General features: G+C 42.5%; 1 protein-coding gene across 3 annotated transcripts; it reads right to left on the bottom strand.

The window, feature by feature from the left end:
• Positions 1 to 5,118: 5,118 nt before the first annotated feature.
• On the bottom strand, positions 5,119 to 18,018 carry LOC137287601 (putative per-hexamer repeat protein 5). 3 transcript variants are annotated; one of them, XM_067819975.1, is made up of 11 exons: positions 17,190 to 18,018; positions 15,559 to 15,600; positions 14,748 to 15,101; positions 13,486 to 13,965; positions 12,528 to 12,590; positions 11,524 to 11,562; positions 10,086 to 10,985; positions 9,501 to 9,521; positions 8,961 to 9,353; positions 7,889 to 7,960; positions 5,119 to 6,109 (listed from the first exon to the last, which is right to left on the bottom strand). In XM_067819975.1, exons 1-11 carry the CDS (start codon positions 17,248 to 17,250, stop codon positions 5,919 to 5,921), a joined length of 2,616 nt encoding a protein of 871 aa, XP_067676076.1. In that variant the 5' UTR covers positions 17,251 to 18,018; the 3' UTR covers positions 5,119 to 5,918. The 3 variants fall into 3 exon arrangements, with proteins under 3 accessions (XP_067676076.1, XP_067676074.1, XP_067676075.1); XM_067819973.1 differs by lacking the exons at positions 9,501 to 9,521; positions 10,086 to 10,985; positions 12,528 to 12,590 and having other exon boundaries at positions 8,961 to 9,461; positions 11,524 to 11,580; XM_067819974.1 differs by lacking the exons at positions 9,501 to 9,521; positions 10,086 to 10,985; positions 12,528 to 12,590 and having other exon boundaries at positions 8,961 to 9,377; positions 11,524 to 11,580.
• Between the last annotated feature and the right edge of the window lie 654 nt (positions 18,019 to 18,672).

The raw sequence follows: 18,672 nt of genomic DNA, 5'->3' as shown, positions 1-18,672 counted from the left end.
CGTTGTGATGGTGCTGGAGCATTATAAATTTAGTAAGATAAAATTTCAAATATTACAAATGTCCAGAGTGTTTAACAAATGCGGTCTTCGGTAGTGAATGTTGTGACATTCATGTAAACACCTTCGAGCATTGATCACCCCTACTGCTTTCATTCAACGTCCAAAAGAATGTTATGTAATTGTTGATGAATGACTACACTAAACAAAAAACATTGGCAAGTTTCATTATTTAAATAATTCAGTTACCCAGCATACATATAGCCCGCACAGCCCGCACAGCGGATGGTCGCGGTTCGATCCCCGCCAGCTTCATACAAAAGACGTTAAACAATGGTACTTGTTGGCCCCTGCCTGGCGCTCGGCATTATTGGGTACTGGTCGGCTCGGAGTGAGTATAATGTGTCCGAGTGAGGTTTTCATGCTGTATCATGCTGTATGGTATCCTCTCAATGAGCAAGCGCTATACGCCAGATTCATTGAGAGCTAGTGCAAGAAGCCACACGCATGCACGTGGGCGAAATATTCTCATGTAAACCACATTTCACCTTAACTGTAATCATCATGGTTCTTACTAACACTGTGCAGTGCCTCCCGTAACACTGAAAGTTTCGTGGATGTCAACATCTTTACTGTAGGGAACGCAACATTTCAAAATATATTCTTACTCCTTCATCAGTTTTGCTTTGTATGTTAATAAAATAAATATGTACTGTAATATCTCACTTAACCGAAACACAAAGTTTTCACTTTATGTCACATATATATATATCGTTATGTCATATGTTACGATTGTGTCGAGCGTGAGAAAGTCTTAATCTGTAGGATTCGTGAAGATCCGGTTAGGCTGTATTTCCAGGAGCCAATGCTTCTCATAGGAGGCGACTAAGGGGATCGGGTGGTCAGGTTTGGTTGATGCTGGTGATCATGTCCCAGTAACTGTTGTGTGGATTCATGCTCATGCTTGTCATAGGAGGCGACTAAGGGGATCGGGTGGTCAGGTTTGGTTGATGCTGGTGATCATGTCCCAGTAACTGTTGTGTGGATTCATGCTCATGCTTGTCATAGGAGGCGACTAAGGGGATCGGGTGGTCAGGTTTGGTTGATGCTGGTGATCATGTCCCAGTAACTGTTGTGTGGATCCATGCTCATGCTTGTCAAGGCGACTAAGGGGATCGGGTGGTCAGGTTTGGTTGATGCTGGTGATCATGTCCCAGTAACTGTTGTGTGGATTCATGCTCATGCTTGTCAAGGCGACTAAGGGGATCGGGTGGTCAGGTTTGGTTGACGCTGGTGATCATGCCCCAGTAACTGTTGTGTGGATCCATGCTCATGCTTGTCATAGGAGGCGACTAAGGGGATCGGGTGGTCAGGTTTGGTTGACGCTGGTGATCATGCCCCAGTAACTGTTGTGTGGATTCATGCTCATGCTTGTCATAGGAGGCGACTAAGGGGATCGGGTGGTCAGGTTTGGTTGATGCTGGTGATCATGTCCCAGTAACTGTTGTGTGGATTCATGCTCATGCTTGTCAAGGCGACTAAGGGGATCGGGTGGTCAGGTTTGGTTGACGCTGGTGATCATGCCCCAGTAACTGTTGTGTGGATTCATGCTCATGCTTGTCATAGGAGGCGACTAAGGGGATCGGGTGGTCAGGTTTGGTTGATGCTGGTGATCATGCCCCAGTAACTGTTGTGTGGATCCATGCTCATGCTTGTCATAGGAGGCGACTAAGGGGATCGGGTGGTCAGGTTTGGTTGACGCTGGTGATCATGCCCCAGTAACTGTTGTGTGGATCCATGCTCATGCTTGTCATAGGAGGCGACTAAGGGGATCGGGTGGTCAGGTTTGGTTGACGCTGGTGATCATGCCCCAGTAACTGTTGTGTGGATTCATGCTCATGCTTGTCATAGGAGGCGACTAAGGGGATCGGGTGGTCAGGTTTGGTTGATGCTGGTGATCATGTCCCAGTAACTGTTGTGTGGATTCATGCTCATGCTTGTCAAGGCGACTAAGGGGATCGGGTGGTCAGGTTTGGTTGACGCTGGTGATCATGCCCCAGTAACTGTTGTGTGGATTCATGCTCATGCTTGTCATAGGAGGCGACTAAGGGGATCGGGTGGTCAGGTTTGGTTGATGCTGGTGATCATGCCCCAGTAACTGTTGTGTGGATCCATGCTCATGCTTGTCAAGGCGACTAAGGGGATCGGGTGGTCAGGTTTGGTTGACGCTGGTGATCATGCCCCAGTAACTGTTGTGTGGATTCATGCTCATGCTTGTCATAGGAGGCGACTAAGGGGATCGGTTGGTCAGGTTTGGTTGACGCTGGTGATCATGCCCCAGTAACTGTTGTGTGGATCCATGCTCATGCTTGTCATAGGAGGCGACTAAGGGGATCGGGTGGTCAGGTTTGGTTGACGCTGGTGATCATGCCCCAGTAACTGTTGTGTGGATCCATGCTCATGCTTGTCAAGGCGACTAAGGGGATCGGGTGGTCAGGTTTGGTTGACGCTGGTGATCATGTCCCAGTAACTGTTGTGTGGATTCATGCTCATGCTTGTCATAGGAGGCGACTAAGGGGATCGGGTGGTCAGGTCTGGTTGACGCTGGTGATCATGCCCCAGTAACTGTTGTGTGGATTCATGCTCATGCTTGTCATAGGAGGCGACTAAGGGGATCGGGTGGTCAGGTTTGGTTGACGCTGGTGATCATGTCCCAGTAACTGTTGTGTGGATTCATGCTCATGCTTGTCAAGGCGACTAAGGGGATCGGGTGGTCAGGTTTGGTTGACGCTGGTGATCATGCCCCAGTAACTGTTGTGTGGATTCATGCTCATGCTTGTCATAGGAGGCGACTAAGGGGATCGGGTGGTCAGGTTTGGTTGACGCTGGTGATCATGCCCCAGTAACTGTTGTGTGGATCCATGCTCATGCTTGTCATAGGAGGCGACTAAGGGGATCGGGTGGTCAGGTTTGGTTGACGCTGGTGATCATGCCCCAGTAACTGTTGTGTGGATTCATGCTCATGCTTGTCATAGGAGGCGACTAAGGGGATCGGGTGGTCAGGTTTGGTTGACGCTGGTGATCATGCCCCAGTAACTGTTGTGTGGATCCATGCTCATGCTTGTCATAGGAGGCGACTAAGGGGATCGGGTGGTCAGGTTTGGTTGACGCTGGTGATCATGCCCCAGTAACTGTTGTGTGGATCCATGCTCATGCTTGTCAAGGCGACTAAGGGGATCGGGTGGTCAGGTTTGGTTGACGCTGGTGATCATGTCCCAGTAACTGTTGTGTGGATTCATGCTCATGCTTGTCATAGGAGGCGACTAAGGGGATCGGGTGGTCAGGTTTGGTTGACGCTGGTGATCATGTCCCAGTAACTGTTGTGTGGATCCATGCTCATGCTTGTCATAGGAGGCGACTAAGGGGATCGGGTGGTCAGGTTTGGTTGATGCTGGTGATCATGCCCCAGTAACTGTTGTGTGGATCCATGCTCATGCTGCTGCTATGTGGATTTTCTGGTCCAGACTCGCTTTTTGACAAACTGCTGCCATATATCTGGAATATTGCTGAGTGTGGCGTAAACCTCGCCCACTGATTCTGAAACTCTGGATGCCGGAAAGTTCCTGATTGGAGCTAATTCCTGAATCTTGAAAACATCTGATTTATTTCAACAAGTGCGTATCCTCCTTCCCCGACCTCTGATCCGTGGATGTGTTGATTTCACTACCTAACCTTAGTGAACTAATTTCTTCAGGTACTTACGACCGGTCACTAGTCTGTTATACCGTGGTAAAATATAACTCCTCTGTGATATGAGTAAGGTCGATATTGCTTTAAGAACTGGTAATCCTTTTGTTTGAACGGCCGCAATTTGTTGTGTTGAGTGGCGTCCCTGAGGTATAACAGCAACCTCTAATGAGCATTGTTTCTGGCAAAACAGGTCCGATACCTTTGCCAACACAATTACGCTATGTCTACATGTTAATCGACTCATCGATGTTCTAATCGTTAACATGTGTGTACATCCACCTCGTTTAATAGCTGCATTTTTGTACGTGTAAATTCTGTACGAGTCGTAATGATTATAATCTCTAATTAATCCCTGTTTTCAGATTACACTGACAGATTGTCACGAATGTTAATCCTCGTCTCTATAACATCCAGTCATTACAACCTTTACAAGGAACACGCATGCATACATGAGTAGATAAAGCGTTTCAGATAGTGGTCAAATGTACCAAACGTCACATACAGGATTGCAAATTCAGTCCGTTTTTAAAAAGATTTTGTTCTCAGAGAAATTCACGAAATCGTGATCTAACCAACTCTACTATCGAGTCTTACTAAAAAATGACAGTGCGTCAACTGATAATCTATATCCAGAACACCTAATTTGTGTGTCGGGGTGCCTCTCACAAGAGTAAAGTGCCATGAATGCCCGAAGCATTAGTAGACAATTCCCATTTGTGTGATCACATGACACTCTGAAATGTACTAAGCCTGTCCATATGAAACAAGAGTAATCCCACATATAATATTTTTTTCAAGCGTGCACTCCAGTCCTTGTCACGATGGGAAACTGAAATACAATGGAGATATATGTCATGGAATCATGACCATAGCGAAGCGTACTCACACAGTAAGTTCAGGCTGAGCTTGTACTAACCTACATATCCACGTTCGACAATCATCACCTCACGATGTGTGAGGTTTCCACTTGGTTTGTTGTTTGCTTGCTGCGTAATGCCACACTCAGCAATATCCCATTAATATGATGGCGATCTGTAAAAAATCGTGTCTGGACCAGACAATCGGGTGACATTGCATTGATGTACGCAACTGGGATGCCATGGCATGTTTTAACCAAGTCAGCGACCCTGACTACCCGATTTCGTTAAACGCCTCTTTTTAATGAATGCTTTCTGAAGTCATGAGCATCGATTTACGCGTTTAGGATAAGATGACGTGTGTCAACCAACTCAGCGACCCTGACCACCCGATCCCGTTAGTGGCTGCTGCTGTTTTGTAAAAGAAAAGGTGGACGATGTCAGTCACTGTACATGGTTTATATTACATTAATACATATATATGGATACATATTTAACCCATTCATTTAATAATGTACAAAACAAGCTCATAACAAAAATGTAGAATTGCAAATTTGAAAGTACTTCACAAAAAGTGTTATTTGTTTACCTGAGTATGAGGGTTCACACTAAAATATTAATAATCGGGATGGTCCGTGACTTTTTGTTGAGTATATATCGGCACAGTATTTTATTTATCAATGGCACATTGTACACATCATATCCTACTGGGGATTTGATATTTAATCAACCGCCCCGTGGCATATTATATCATAAACCGATCACAATAAGCTACGAGTTATTGAGTGTCTGATACACTTGATACATGCACTTAAACATAGATATCAGCATGGCATTACAAAGAAGGAAATAGTTGAATGTTCAGCTACGGTCCCTGATGTCTCGATAAATACATAGAATTTTAGAGAGTCTGACCAATCAATTCCGTTAGCTGCCTCTTGCTCAGAGCATGAGGTACTGAAAACCAATGCTAAGATCTTCAAGTGTCCTCCTGAACAAGTGAACTGATTTAAAAACTCTATGGTACACCTTATTTTCGTCTTTCCTCTAATGTACGTGAAAACCAAACAAAATAATTAATCTTCTTGGGACACCCGGAATCCAGGACACCCAGATACCAGGAACCTAGGACACCCAGACTTCATGGCAATGGAAACGACCTTTCATATGCATCATCATATATTCAGATGTCCCCAATTAATTTTTGGCACTAAGGGTTCTGGCACAGCATCAGCACATCAGTATCTTCAAGACAGTATATTCCAGAAGACCTTCCCCTCGAATATGGTCCAGTTGATAGGGTCAACATTTCATTCAGTAGACTTTATACGTAGGCAGGTAGTTGACGGGAGGGTACATGATCTCATGACTGGGTTTGTACATCAAGGTTGAAGCGTTACTTTTGAGTAGGAGAGTACTTCTGCTGAACAACGTTCTGTCCCAGCTCCCGTCAGATGTAGACAGAGTTGACGCGTCAGATTCTGGATCTCTAGTCTTATCACTTGCTATAATGGGAAAAATGAGAGGATGATCAAACTCTTATCAGCATAGCCTGGCAGTGTAGAAATTTACAAAAGATGAAGAACTGTCAGACACGAAGGGTGTTCTGCAGCCGTCAAGTCTTGAATGTCAAAGATGCCAATACAATATCAGAGTCAAAGAGCTACTTTCAAAGAGCTACATTGTGTAATTCATGAATCCCAGTAGCGTCTAGAACAGAGCAGGATATGCCTGCTTCTTTTAGGCACATGTAGTCCCTACTTCAGACTTCTTGGATCTGTTTTGTTTGTTCGCTTGTTGTTTAAGGCCGCACTCGGCAGTATTACAGCATTATGGTGACGGTCTGTAACGATCGAGGCTGAACCAAACACACCAGTGATCAACAACATGAGCATCTATCCAATTCCGATACAGTGGAATGCATAAACGACAAATGTGTGTTGCTGAGGCAAGTTCTAACCCGGATCGTCACGGATATAATCGTCTTGGAGGAGGTGAAGCAGATGACGCGATGGTAACGTGTATATTTGGATATGAAAATACTGGCCTTAAAATTGATCAAAACGCCAAGACAATTATGCAAATAATTGTAAACAAACGCACTCTGTTAATAACTTCAAACAAACAGGAAGTGTTATTTACTTTGCCAATTTCATTTGGCATCATCGACGGAAGACATATAATGTGCACAGACCAGTGACGTTAAAATGATATTCAAGCCATACTGACATTGGTACGTAATGTCAACGGTTACATCCCATTCTGCCTACAGTCCCAAGTTGCCTACATCTCACTGCAGGTTATGTTGTTGGGAATCACTGCAGATTATGTTGTTTTGAGTCACTGCAGGATGTGTTGTTTTGAGTCACTGCAGGTTATGTTGCTGGGAGTCACTGCAGATTATGTTGTTTTGAGTCACTGCAGGTTATGTTGCTGGGAGTCACTGCAGGTTATGTTGCTGGGAGTCACTGTAGGGTATGTCGTTAGGGCTTACTGCAGGGTAAGTTGTGAGTCACTGCAGATTATGTTGTTTGGAGTCAGTGCAGGGAATGTTGTTTGGAGTCACTGTAGATTATGTTGTTGGGAGTCACTGCAGTTTCCGTTTTTGGGTCTGGAGAAATGGGCCTCGAGTTTCGAAGCTCTTTTAGCGCTAAGATAGTCCTAAGTCAATGTTAAAGTATGGCACTTACAGCTATCTTAGCGCTAAGATAGCTTCGAAAATCTAAGCCCTGGTAATTAATGCAATTTCACTTAAATCTCTAAGATAACAGTGAAGAAGTTCTGAGATGCATTATCACGTCTCCGATGTTCAGCTTATGAAGACGTTCTGAGTTGCATTATCACGTCTCCGATGTTCAGCTTATGAAGACGTTCTGAGTTGCATTATCACGTCTCCGATGTTCAGATTATGATGTATTCATTGTAACTGGACGCTGTATTAGTATTAAAAGAGCGAATGGGGATAAACATATTGTGTCAGAAAACAGACATACAATGAAATTATTATAGCTCTTAAGTTAATATTTTAAATAAGAAAATAGAGATATTATAAGTTCGTTATACATTTCTTTCTCGATTGCCTAAAACTGACTTTTGGTCAAGTTCATTTTAACAAAGGTAGAATAGGTCAGCACATGAACCTTATTTCCAGGTCGCTTACGTATAGGTTGTTTTAACATGTAGGCAGAATGGGACTGTTGGCAGAATAGGAAGACACCATGTCAACAATTTACCATGCATGTTCATATGATATGGATGCGCCTCAGTGCGTATGAAACACTCACAGTGATAGTATCGACACACACCAACGACGGCTACAAGAAGGATAGCTCCAAGGATACACCCGACCACCAATCCTGAAACAAATAGTAGTAAATCAATACTACACACGCATTTACGGTTACCAGATCAAACAGTTAAGAGACAATTAATATACTTCATTTAATAGTAGTTTGTAGACGCCAAACAAAAAGTGTTAGTTTGTTCTTTACAATGTTGGTGTTTAAACATACTAGATGTAGTTCAGTTTGTAGCGATGACGAACCGTTTGCAGGGAAAGACGTAAAGGATAAGATACGACTCCACTGCGATATTGGTCAATGAGTTCTGCATCCAGTGCTAGAGAAAGCTTTAATCCCAAAAAAGAATAATTGCACGCATGTGATACGAAATTTTTTAATGATTTTCAGGTGTAAAAGTCTGGTTCAAGTTCAATATGCGTCGGTACATCACACGAACTTAGAGCGTGCTCTTAATGTCAACCATTAGGTGAAATTTAGCCTCAAATTTAGTCTGTTGCGTGTTGGCCATCAGGCTTACAATATTGCCATGAAATTGAAGTTAACATCGCGATACCAAGGCTAGTTGTAAAGGGCAACTTAGTTGAGGGTATGTCCTGGTTCAGGGACTTTTGATGCTCAAAATATCAAACACCTCCATGCCTGAGGTCGAGATATCTTTCTTTGTCTATGTGATCACACCTGGCTGAAACAAAATTTGAACGCTGATTTTGTTTTTAGTTTTGGGAGGTTTTTTTCTGTCTTTTTTTTTTTGTTTTTGTTTTTTTGTTTTGTTATTTGTTTGTTTGTTTTTGGGGGGTTTTTTTTGTTTGTTTGTTTTTTGGGGTTTTTTTATATTTTGTTTTTGTTTTAGATTGGGTTGGGGTGTTCTTGATGTTATTGACGCTGGTTGGTTGGTAAGTTAAATATTTAACCAAATGATATTCCAGCTACATCGGGGCTCTGTACATAACCTGAACCAAACAACCCATGGTATGGAAGCTGGGATATTACTGAGTGGACAATAACCATTATCACATTAAATATGATCAAGCAAATTGTTGATCACAGCACTTACCCACAAGCTCCCTGGTACCGGTGACGGAGGCTCGAGGTGATTTATCTGTGGTTCCTGTAACAGCACTTGTTGACTTAAAGGTTGAGGTGCTAGATGTATCGTTTCCAGTGCTCAAGGTGTTAGTTGTGTGTATAGTGGGCGACACTGTAGACACCCCAGGTACGAGGGAAGTTAGTGTACTTGAGGATATATTATTACTAGTGGATACATGTTGTGAGGTGAGTGTGGAAGATAGGGTATTGGTTATAGCAGAGGTGGAAGAATATGTGCTGTCTCCAGAACTGGAACTGGATGGTACGTTCGATGTTCCAGGTGTTGTAAATCCGGCTTTTGTCGTGGATCCAGGCAGGTTCATCGAACTGCTAGATGTGTCCCTCCCACTGTTACTTGTACCTGTTGCCATGCTGGACACGCCACCTGTGAGATCAGTTGCACCTGTAGCCATGCTGGATACGCTACCTGTGCTATCTGTTGCACCGGTCACTATGCTGGACACGCCACCTGTGAAATCAGTTGCACCTGTCACCATACTGGATCCACTACCTGTGTTACCTGTTGCACCTGTCACCAAGCTGGTAACACCACTTGTGCTATCTGTTGCACCTGTCCCCAAGCTGGTAACACCACCTGTGCTATCTGATGCAGCGGTCACTAAGGTGTACACGTCACCCGTCTTGCCTATTGCACCTGTCGCCAAGCTGGACATGCTACCTGTGCTATCTATTGCACCTGTCACTAAGCTAGTCACACCACCAGTGGTTGCTGTTGCACCTATCATTAAGGTGGACACACCACCTCTGCTAACTGTTGTGCCTTTCACTAATCTGGAAAAGTCCCCTGTGTGTCGTATTGCAGCTGTCACCAAGCTAGTAAAACTATATCTGTTAGCTGTTGCACCTGTCACAAAGCTGCTCACATCACCTGTGTTAGTTGTTGCAGCTGTCACCAAGCTGATCACATCACCTGTGTTAGTTGTAGCACCTGTCGCCATGCTGGATAGACTACCTGCCTTACCTGTTGTATCTGCCATCGTGGTAGGCGAGCCCCAAGTGTTATCCGTTGAACCTGTTACAATGGCTACATCCGTATTTGTGGCGTTAACACCACCTGTGTGATCTGTTACACCTGTAACGATGTCAGTAACTCCACCTGTGTTGTCCGTTGACCCTGAAACAGTGTTAGTAACACCACCTGTGTTGTCCGTTGACACTGTAGCAGTGCCAGTAACACCACCGGTATTGTCCGTTGACCCTGTATCTGTGTCAGTGATACCACCGGTGTGGTCCGTTGACCCTGTAGCAGTGTCAGTAACACCACCTGCATTATCCGTTGAACCTGTAGCACTGTCAGTGACACCACCTGTGGTGTCCGTTGACCCTGTAACAGTGTCAGTCTCACCACCTGTGTTATCCGTTGAACCTGTAGCAATGTCAGTAACACCATCTGTGTTATCCGTTGACCCTGTAATAATGTCAGTAACACCACCAGTATTGTCCGTCGGCCCTGTAGCAGTGTCAGTGATACCACCTGTGTTGTCTGTTGGCCCTGTAGCAGTGTCAGTAATGCCACCGGTATTGTCCGTTGACCCTGTAGCAGTGTCAGTGACACCACCTGTATTGTCCGTTGACCCTATTGCAGTGTCAGTGACACCACCTGTGTTTCCCGTTGACCCTGTAGCAGTGTCAGTGACACCTCCTGTGTTGTCTGTTGACCCTGTTGCAGTGTCAGTGACACCACCTGTGTTGTCCGTTGACCCACCTGTGTTGTCTGTTGACCCTGTAGCAGTGTCAGTGACACCACCTGCATTATTCGTTGACCCTGTAGCAGTGTCAGTGACACTACCTGTGTTATCCGTTGACACTGTAGCAGTGTTAGTGACACCACCTGTGTTATCCGTTGACTCTGTAGCAGTGTCAGTAACACCACCTGTGGTATCCGTTGACCCTGTACCAATGTCGGTAACACCACTTATGTTATCCGTTGCACCCGCAGAAGTGTCTGTAAGACCCATGTTATCTGTTGCACCTGTGAATATACCATCTGTACTATCAAATGCTGTTAAAGCCATCAGTGCTGACCAACGATCTCTGTACCGCTGTGGTTGATGTGTTCGTTTCTGGAGATGTTAGTGACAAAGAGTATAATGCACGTACTACATATATGCATATTTATAATGATAATTATTACTATCATATACGCATATCAATATCATGCAGTTAGAATATTACAAACCACAAATGCATAATGCTTGTGCAACCCTTCACCATTAGATCACATATAGTAATATTACACAGGTTAATTTATGCATACCATATACATTAGTGACTGTTAAGTGCTCAATAGATACAGTGAAAAATGATCTTCCTTGGAAATCCATACTTCTTAACTATCTCTTAATATTTCGAAATGGAACATTCCATCAACTTAAGAAAATAACTCTCTCAGAAACTCGTTAGCTTAGTATTTCAGTTTGACACAGTGAAAAAGTAACAATGTTGGCATAGGGTATAAATATGTGATAATTTGTGATTTTCGAAAGAAATCCCTCAGCTGACACCTTTACCTGAAGATGCTGGAGTTGATGTTGGGGCTGACGATGGAGCTGATGTTGCCCTGGTTCCTGGGGAAATGATACCATAGTGTCATCAGCTACCAGGTTCTACGAAATTTGAGTTCAAAGACACTAATACATACGTTGTTTCCTGTGTATTTGATATTGCAGGAGAATGTTCGAGTAAAACCCAACATTACGCATTCCTGTGGCAAAAACATTACTGGGATAGAGTAGGGAGAGTAGGAGCTATGTATTTGTGACATAAAAATGAAAAGAAATGAACAGAATAAATATACATTATATTGGTGAGAATCAGTGGGTTTCCAGGAGAACATCTTGGGATGTGCTCTGTGGAGACTATCTAATATTCAGGACCTTGTAGGTGGACCAGCTTGAGGTACTTCCTCGGACCAGACAAAACAGAGGTAACCATGCGCGGGATATTCTAACAAGCGTTCTTACACATCTCGTCCAACATGGTGTACTTACCAGATATTGAGCATGAGGCCTGAATTATTTGAAGGAAATTTATCGTCCTCCGCATGTACACATACACTTTTAATCAATTTCTCAGATCAGGGGAAACAGCAGTACAAAGATGTATCTATCGCCCATCATGGTGGACAGACCAGATCTACGAATCATTTACCATCACCTCACTTTCGTTTTCATTTAATCAGTTAGATTTGTTTGTGTTGTTGAGAACAACCCGTTTTAGCCCTCATTCCAAGGTCCCAAGCACCTCGTGAAATCAATCCAAAATTGTACAATCAAAGAATGTCTAAACCACTCCCATTCTACAGAAACCGGACAGAATCGCATGCAACTCATCTACATTTATTTTCGCAATTCATTGTATTCAATTAGACATCATGAAATAGCTGTACATTTTCAGAATAAACACTAACGTCACAACCGGTGTTGTATTTACACAAAGTTGCGCTCATCTGACCACTAGACTACAAGCATAAGCTCCAACAGAAACCCCTACACCAACACCATCCCTCCTGTACCTGTTGACACTTGTGGAGAGACAGGCAGTAATCTCCCCTCTATTTTCCTTGTGGTAGTGCCCGCTGTATTGGAATATGTGTATAACAAGGGATATGTAACAACAATCGGACGTGTCAAGCAAACAACAAACGGTCCAGTGTGATGCCCCATATCGCCGGTATTACATGTACACACTGATTTAGTTCCATCTCTGTGAGACTTGTGAAGGTCCGGGATAGAATAGGCCTTCACCAATCAATGCTTGCCATAAAAAGCGATTATGCTTGTCGTAAGAGGCGACTAACGGGATCGGGTGGTCAGACTCCCTGACTTGGTTAACACATGTCATCGGTTCCCAAGTGCGCAGATCGATGCTCATGTTGTTGATCACCGGATTGTCTAGTGCAGACTCGATTACTTACAGACTGCCGCTGGAATATTGCTGGGTGCGGCGTAAAACTAAACTCACTCACTCACTCCATCTCTATGATACTGCTAAACTCTGGGAGTACACTGAGGACACTTTGTCACTCTCCGGGAGAGCAATGGCTATGGTGACATTCAAAGCAATGTTGTTGCATTGGCACCAATCATAGCAAGTCAGATGAAATAAAACGCTTCGCAAGTCATATGCCCGTCTTTAGAGATACAATACAATTAAGAACATCTGCATATAAAGGCTCCATGCTTAAGTGTTTCTTTTTGGAATTTCCATACTCACTTGTTTATACTGGGTTATCTACTTGCGTTTTGTTATCAACAACCTAACGTGAACTACAACAATAATAACGGCATAAATTTGAAATAGTGTGAAATCAAACATTCGGAAAATATTATCGGTAACTTTTGCAGCATTTTAGGTAGTTAGTCTGATATGTTGTTGTCAAAAAATGTCACTCCTTCCTGTCATCATTGCTCTAAAATGCACATAGAAGACGCGTGTGTGTATACATAACAAACACGTAGAGCAATGTTTACCTGTAAAGGGAGGGAAGGGCAGGATGGCAATGGTGGCATTGTCCCGCCGGAACGTATTCCTCGGGGTGACGGACACAGGTGATATTGTATCTCTACTGGATGAGGCTGAGGATGCTGCTTGTGTTGCTGCATCTGTCGTGGATGAAGATGAGGAAGAGGATTCCGTTGGTGTAGTTGCTGTGGAACTACTTGATGACACGGAGTCAGATGTTGACGTTGTAACGTCAGACGTTGTTGTATCTTTTGGGGATGTTGATGGGGAAGCACTTTGTTCTGTGGATGTTGGAGTAATGAGCGATGTCGAATCTACAGCTGATGTTGATGTTGCTACTGTTGTTGTCACCGTTGTTGTCTCTGAGGTTGTGAACGGAGGTGTAACTGTAGTCCGACGTTTTAATGGAAACGTATCAATCGTTGTCATTGGCCTTCTAGTGATTGGTGGCGCTGTTTGTAGTAGTTCTCCGCATATGACATCAACCACTAAAATGTAAGAATTTATTCTCCAGATTGCACCGGTAAAATGAAAGACCATTGATAATGCAAACTGTCCTTCATTTGTTTCTCACGATACGTCCGTTTGAAGCAAGTGACAACCTCGGTATAATCTTGCTCTACCAAAAGGACGTAAAAATGGTGTTGACAAACACAAACATCGACATTTGGATTAAAACCCTAGATCATTTGTGTGAGGCGCGTTAGTTGCCACTGACGTGACATTACTGAACAGAATACCATCATCAGGGAAAATCTTGGATTCGAACAAACCATCGTGCCATGGCCAAGTCCAATGTTGGAAGTAAGAATTACTATTTGTATGACATTCGGTATAGATGTACATTGCATGCAAATGAAAGCGTATTTAAATACAACTCGTCTCGCGACAGTACATAGTCAGTCTGGATTGTCTGCTTAAACACGTGATGAAAACTACATAAAAGTGTGACTGAAAACAACGGCATAACAGCTGGTGTTGGCGCACGCACACACGCACACACGCACACACGCACGCACGCACATCAAATATATGATTTTGGTACATGAAGCTACTTGAAAAATAATACATACTTGACCGTAAGTCTATCATTTAGTGAGTGAGTTGGGTTTCAAGCTGCTTTTAGCAATAGTCCAGCACAATATCACAACGAAGGACAACAGCAATAGGCTTCTCACATGTACCCATATGGGGAATCGAACCCGGTTCTTCGTCGAGGCAGGCAAACACTTTAACCACTAGGCCACCCCACCGTTATATAAAGACTTACTGGTCTGTGCCGTAAGAAGTATGCAGTATCCAGGATCGGGGCTGTTCGACGTATCTGTCCTTTTGATGGTAAAACTGAGAGAGCCCTTGTTGTTCACGCGCTCATTTACCGTTGGAAATCCATTGGGGTTATCACAATTCCAGGTATAATTCACATTACTCAATCCAGCATTAAAAAACACATCTGTGAACTTGCAGGTTGTGGGGTTCAGAGTGCTGCTCGGTGTCACAGTAACATCGACGGGTGAAGAGGACACTACTCTGCAAGAACACTCCAGGTAGGCACTCGCCATGCCTCTTGAATCTAGGTATACTCCAGACACCGTTTGTGATTCTGCTGAACACATCTGTAGCACTGATGAAATGTTGGGGTGAAAAAAGACACATTTAGACTGTAAACATTTACAGAGGAGGTATACATGTACATTTATTTCAAAATCATGTTGAAATATCAGCTGAACATCAATATGATGGGTTTAATGAAAAGAATATAAGTATATAACTATGGTATGAAGTGTGTTGATGAAATGACTTAAAGTTTACTTTACCATGTAAATAATTCATTTCTCAAAACAAAACGCAGAGTATTCAAGACTTCTATTCGGAGACTTTAACAAGTATTCGACACATTTATGTTTGGGCGTTACAAAGTAAAACAATCATTAAAACATGAACAACAATATGTGTAAATTTGATAAGAGCATTTATAAATAGATAACCGAAATATATGAAAAATCATTAAATAACCTTCTATTAAATGATTAATGATAAATATATTTTCAATCCGATGTAGACTTCGTGTGGCGTCTTACCCGGTGTCCCGTTATCTGGGCAAGCAGCGTGGACAAAGCGGCCTGAGAAGAGTAGGGATGATCAAGACATCAAGGAACAAGAATCAAGGAATGCTCTCTGACTAAAACTTCCACTTCAATTAAGGAACAGCTATTCGAACTTGGACAAGTGAAGACTAAATACGTTTATTCAATCAGCTTTATCATATAAAAAACACAATAAAGTTAATACCGGAAACATCACAGGAACATTTAGTATAAGAAGTCGGTTTAAGTGCAGTCTAGCATTAACAATCGAAAGTAACCTTTGATCTAAGATTAATGAACAATAAAGCATTCGCCTGTCCCTTCTTTTTTCCCACTGTTATCGATATGTATTGGATGTTTTAGTGAGCAGAGAAGTCGGGATAACAGCAAGAGACGCGAGTACAAAGAACAGTAAGAACATCTCAGGGGTGGCATTTTAAATTAAAACAAGAAAACTATAGATGACCGATACAGGTAAACAACACAGTAAACTGTCAATATGTGTCGGTAAAATATCGCCAGCAAGATCTGTTGAACGAACCTTCAGAATATTAACGATGAACGTAGCTTCACAATATCAAAGTTGAAGTTACTCAGAGTGATAGATATATTAAGACATAAGGTAAACTGTTGCAAATGTTTAAATTATTTGTCATTCACATCGCATCATTTAAGACTACACTCACCAGCATGTTGTACAGTGCACCATCCGTCCCTCCCACACCCATGTACACACATTATTTGTCCCACACTGAGTAGATCAAACTGGCATGCGTCCCTCACACATCCATGTACACACAATATATGTCCCACACTTTGCCTCTCAAACATTGAACTTGTAATCATAGAGACTTTGATTCCCACGCCCCAACCACTGTATCTCTGACACTCTAAACACGTAGCCCTTCCCATGTTGTCTTTTATACACACCGCACAAATAGTCCGTTAAACAGTGTTTCTCTTACATACTAAACATGCACTCATTTACTGATGTACCACAGACACGCTGAACAAGTATTCATTACCACAACGTACCACTGACATGCTAAACAGGTATTTATTTCCACAATGTATCTATCGCAAACTGATCGTCAATATCACAATGCACCTCTGACACAACAAACGTGATGAAGTTGTGACCATGCTCCCCGAACTCTAACCACCATAACCACTAGTCATGTAATCTTTCCCATACCGTATTGTGATCATATAGTCCATTCCTCTCGTAAGATCGCAGTCATTTTCCAGATGTGTCTGTGACACACTAAATATACACATTGAGGAATAAGGTGGACATCCACATCTATAATCTACACTTTGAGAACTACGGTAAATATCCATACTCTGCACTTTACACACTAAGAGTTATTGTGGAAATCCAAATCATGTATAATATGAAGAATCAGTTCCACACTCCATACTTCAAAATTAAGAACTATTATGTAAATTGTATACAAAGCACACGACAATACACACTCTATTATTTACATATTGTGGATTGGAGTAAAAATTGACACTTTACACACTGGAGACCAAGGGTTGACACACACAGGGTACACAGTTCAGAAGAGCGAGAGAGCATACACCAGGTAGGTCAACGAATATCGTGGACAGCCAATACTCACCAACCAGGAAAAATGTATTCCCCAGCAGCACAACCAAGGCCAATCCATCACATGTACTCATCTTGAATGACCTCTTACAATACCACAATCAGACAAGTCAATACATTTCGATGAACTTCAGGAAACTTCCGAAAAGCATCAGGAAAAACCGTGACATCCATGGCAGATGACTTCACCCAGGATGTGAAATCCGCAGCTGGCTTCGAGTAGTTCAGACATGTAGTCAACAGGTTCCTCAGATATATGGCGTAACAAAACTTAACGCAATCTCCATTCAAATGCGTGAAAGTAACATTTCAAAGCCATTCAGACTGCAGAAGTCTACGACATCATTTCACCTTTCATCCATCTCAATTCATGCTCTCATGTTTTCATAGACCAACGGTGTTAAACCGTATAAAAGATGTTCTGGCTAACGCAAATACACCGGCGAAGATGAGTATTGCTACACAGTTTCAACGTCAATATAACGTTATATGTACAGCACCCAACGGAGGCCGCATATATTTAAGCAAACTGACAGTGAATTGACTACCGTGGTATGTTGTCAGAAAGGGTGGAGCATTATAGGACAAAGGCTGGAAGCAGTAGAGATAAGATGATCGGCATCCAGCTTAAAGGACGGCAGGATTGAGATATATGTTCCTCAATGTTTGATGTTAACTGGAACACGCCCTGTGTACAATACCCTTGTGGCGGATATTGGGTTGGTAATAACGGTGGTGATTAAAGGGGAATCATGCTCCAGACAATAAATATATTTGTGACTACCCCTTCACCAGTAAATGTTACGACATTAGGAGCTATATATTTACATCGCTTTGTATTGATGATTTGAAGTGGTGAAGATATATGAGTAAGCAAAAGCAAATGCTTGTTTTGTTTGACCATCATGACCAGTTACAGAATCATGTGATCATCATGAACAGTTACAGAATCATGTGATCATCATGAATGCAAACTCACTATATGTAAGCAAGCATATATCAAGATATTAAGTCTTTCCCGTTAAACTGTGTCTATTCGTCTTGTATTCCAAATTCCAAATTCAGCCATTCAAAGCACGTTTTACACCGAATACTAACATATAGTCCGGTTTAAAGAAACACATGGTTATATACCCTTAAGACTCTTAAATCCGCTAAATGTGGGCTCGAATCCAAAAACTCGTTGTTGATTTTTTCGACTAGCCGCCTCGTGCGTAACATAATGTTCGCCAAGAACTCATTCTAATGTTCATTTTTGATAAGAATACACTTGACCGACTAAATGCCATGCATCAGTTGTTGGTAAAATAGAGCCCATTTCATTGTTTATTGTCTTCTGTAATCAAAATATTTTAGATTTACATACTAATCTTATATTCATATATGTGATGTTCTTGCTGTTTTTACTGTCCTTTGCCGACAAGTTTCTACAATTTTACCTTTATTTGTTGTGAAATTAAAACTTGTGTTTAGTGATGATATGGCTAACATATTGC

Source organism: Haliotis asinina, chromosome 6 (assembly GCF_037392515.1).
Source record: "Haliotis asinina isolate JCU_RB_2024 chromosome 6, JCU_Hal_asi_v2, whole genome shotgun sequence".
Classification (NCBI taxonomy): domain Eukaryota; kingdom Metazoa; phylum Mollusca; class Gastropoda; order Lepetellida; family Haliotidae; genus Haliotis; species Haliotis asinina.
Note: the sequence above shows the minus strand (reverse complement) of the source record. Positions and strands in the feature narration are given on the sequence as shown.

What these genes read in the sequence shown, in the direction of transcription:
- LOC137287601 (XM_067819975.1), bottom strand. Translation starts at nt 17,250, where the DNA reads ATGAGTACATGTGATGGATTGGCCTTGGTTGTGCTGCTGGGGAATACA. An exon ending in GAATACATTTTTCCTGGTTG is followed by an intron (nt 15,601 to 17,189) that starts GTGAGTATTGGC and finishes TACTCTTCTCAG; the next exon opens with GCCGCTTTGTCCACGCTGCT. An exon ending in TGCAACAGGTAACACAGGTA is followed by an intron (nt 9,354 to 9,500) that starts GTGGATCCAGTA and finishes GCATGGCAACAG; the next exon opens with GTACAAGTAACAGTGGGAGG.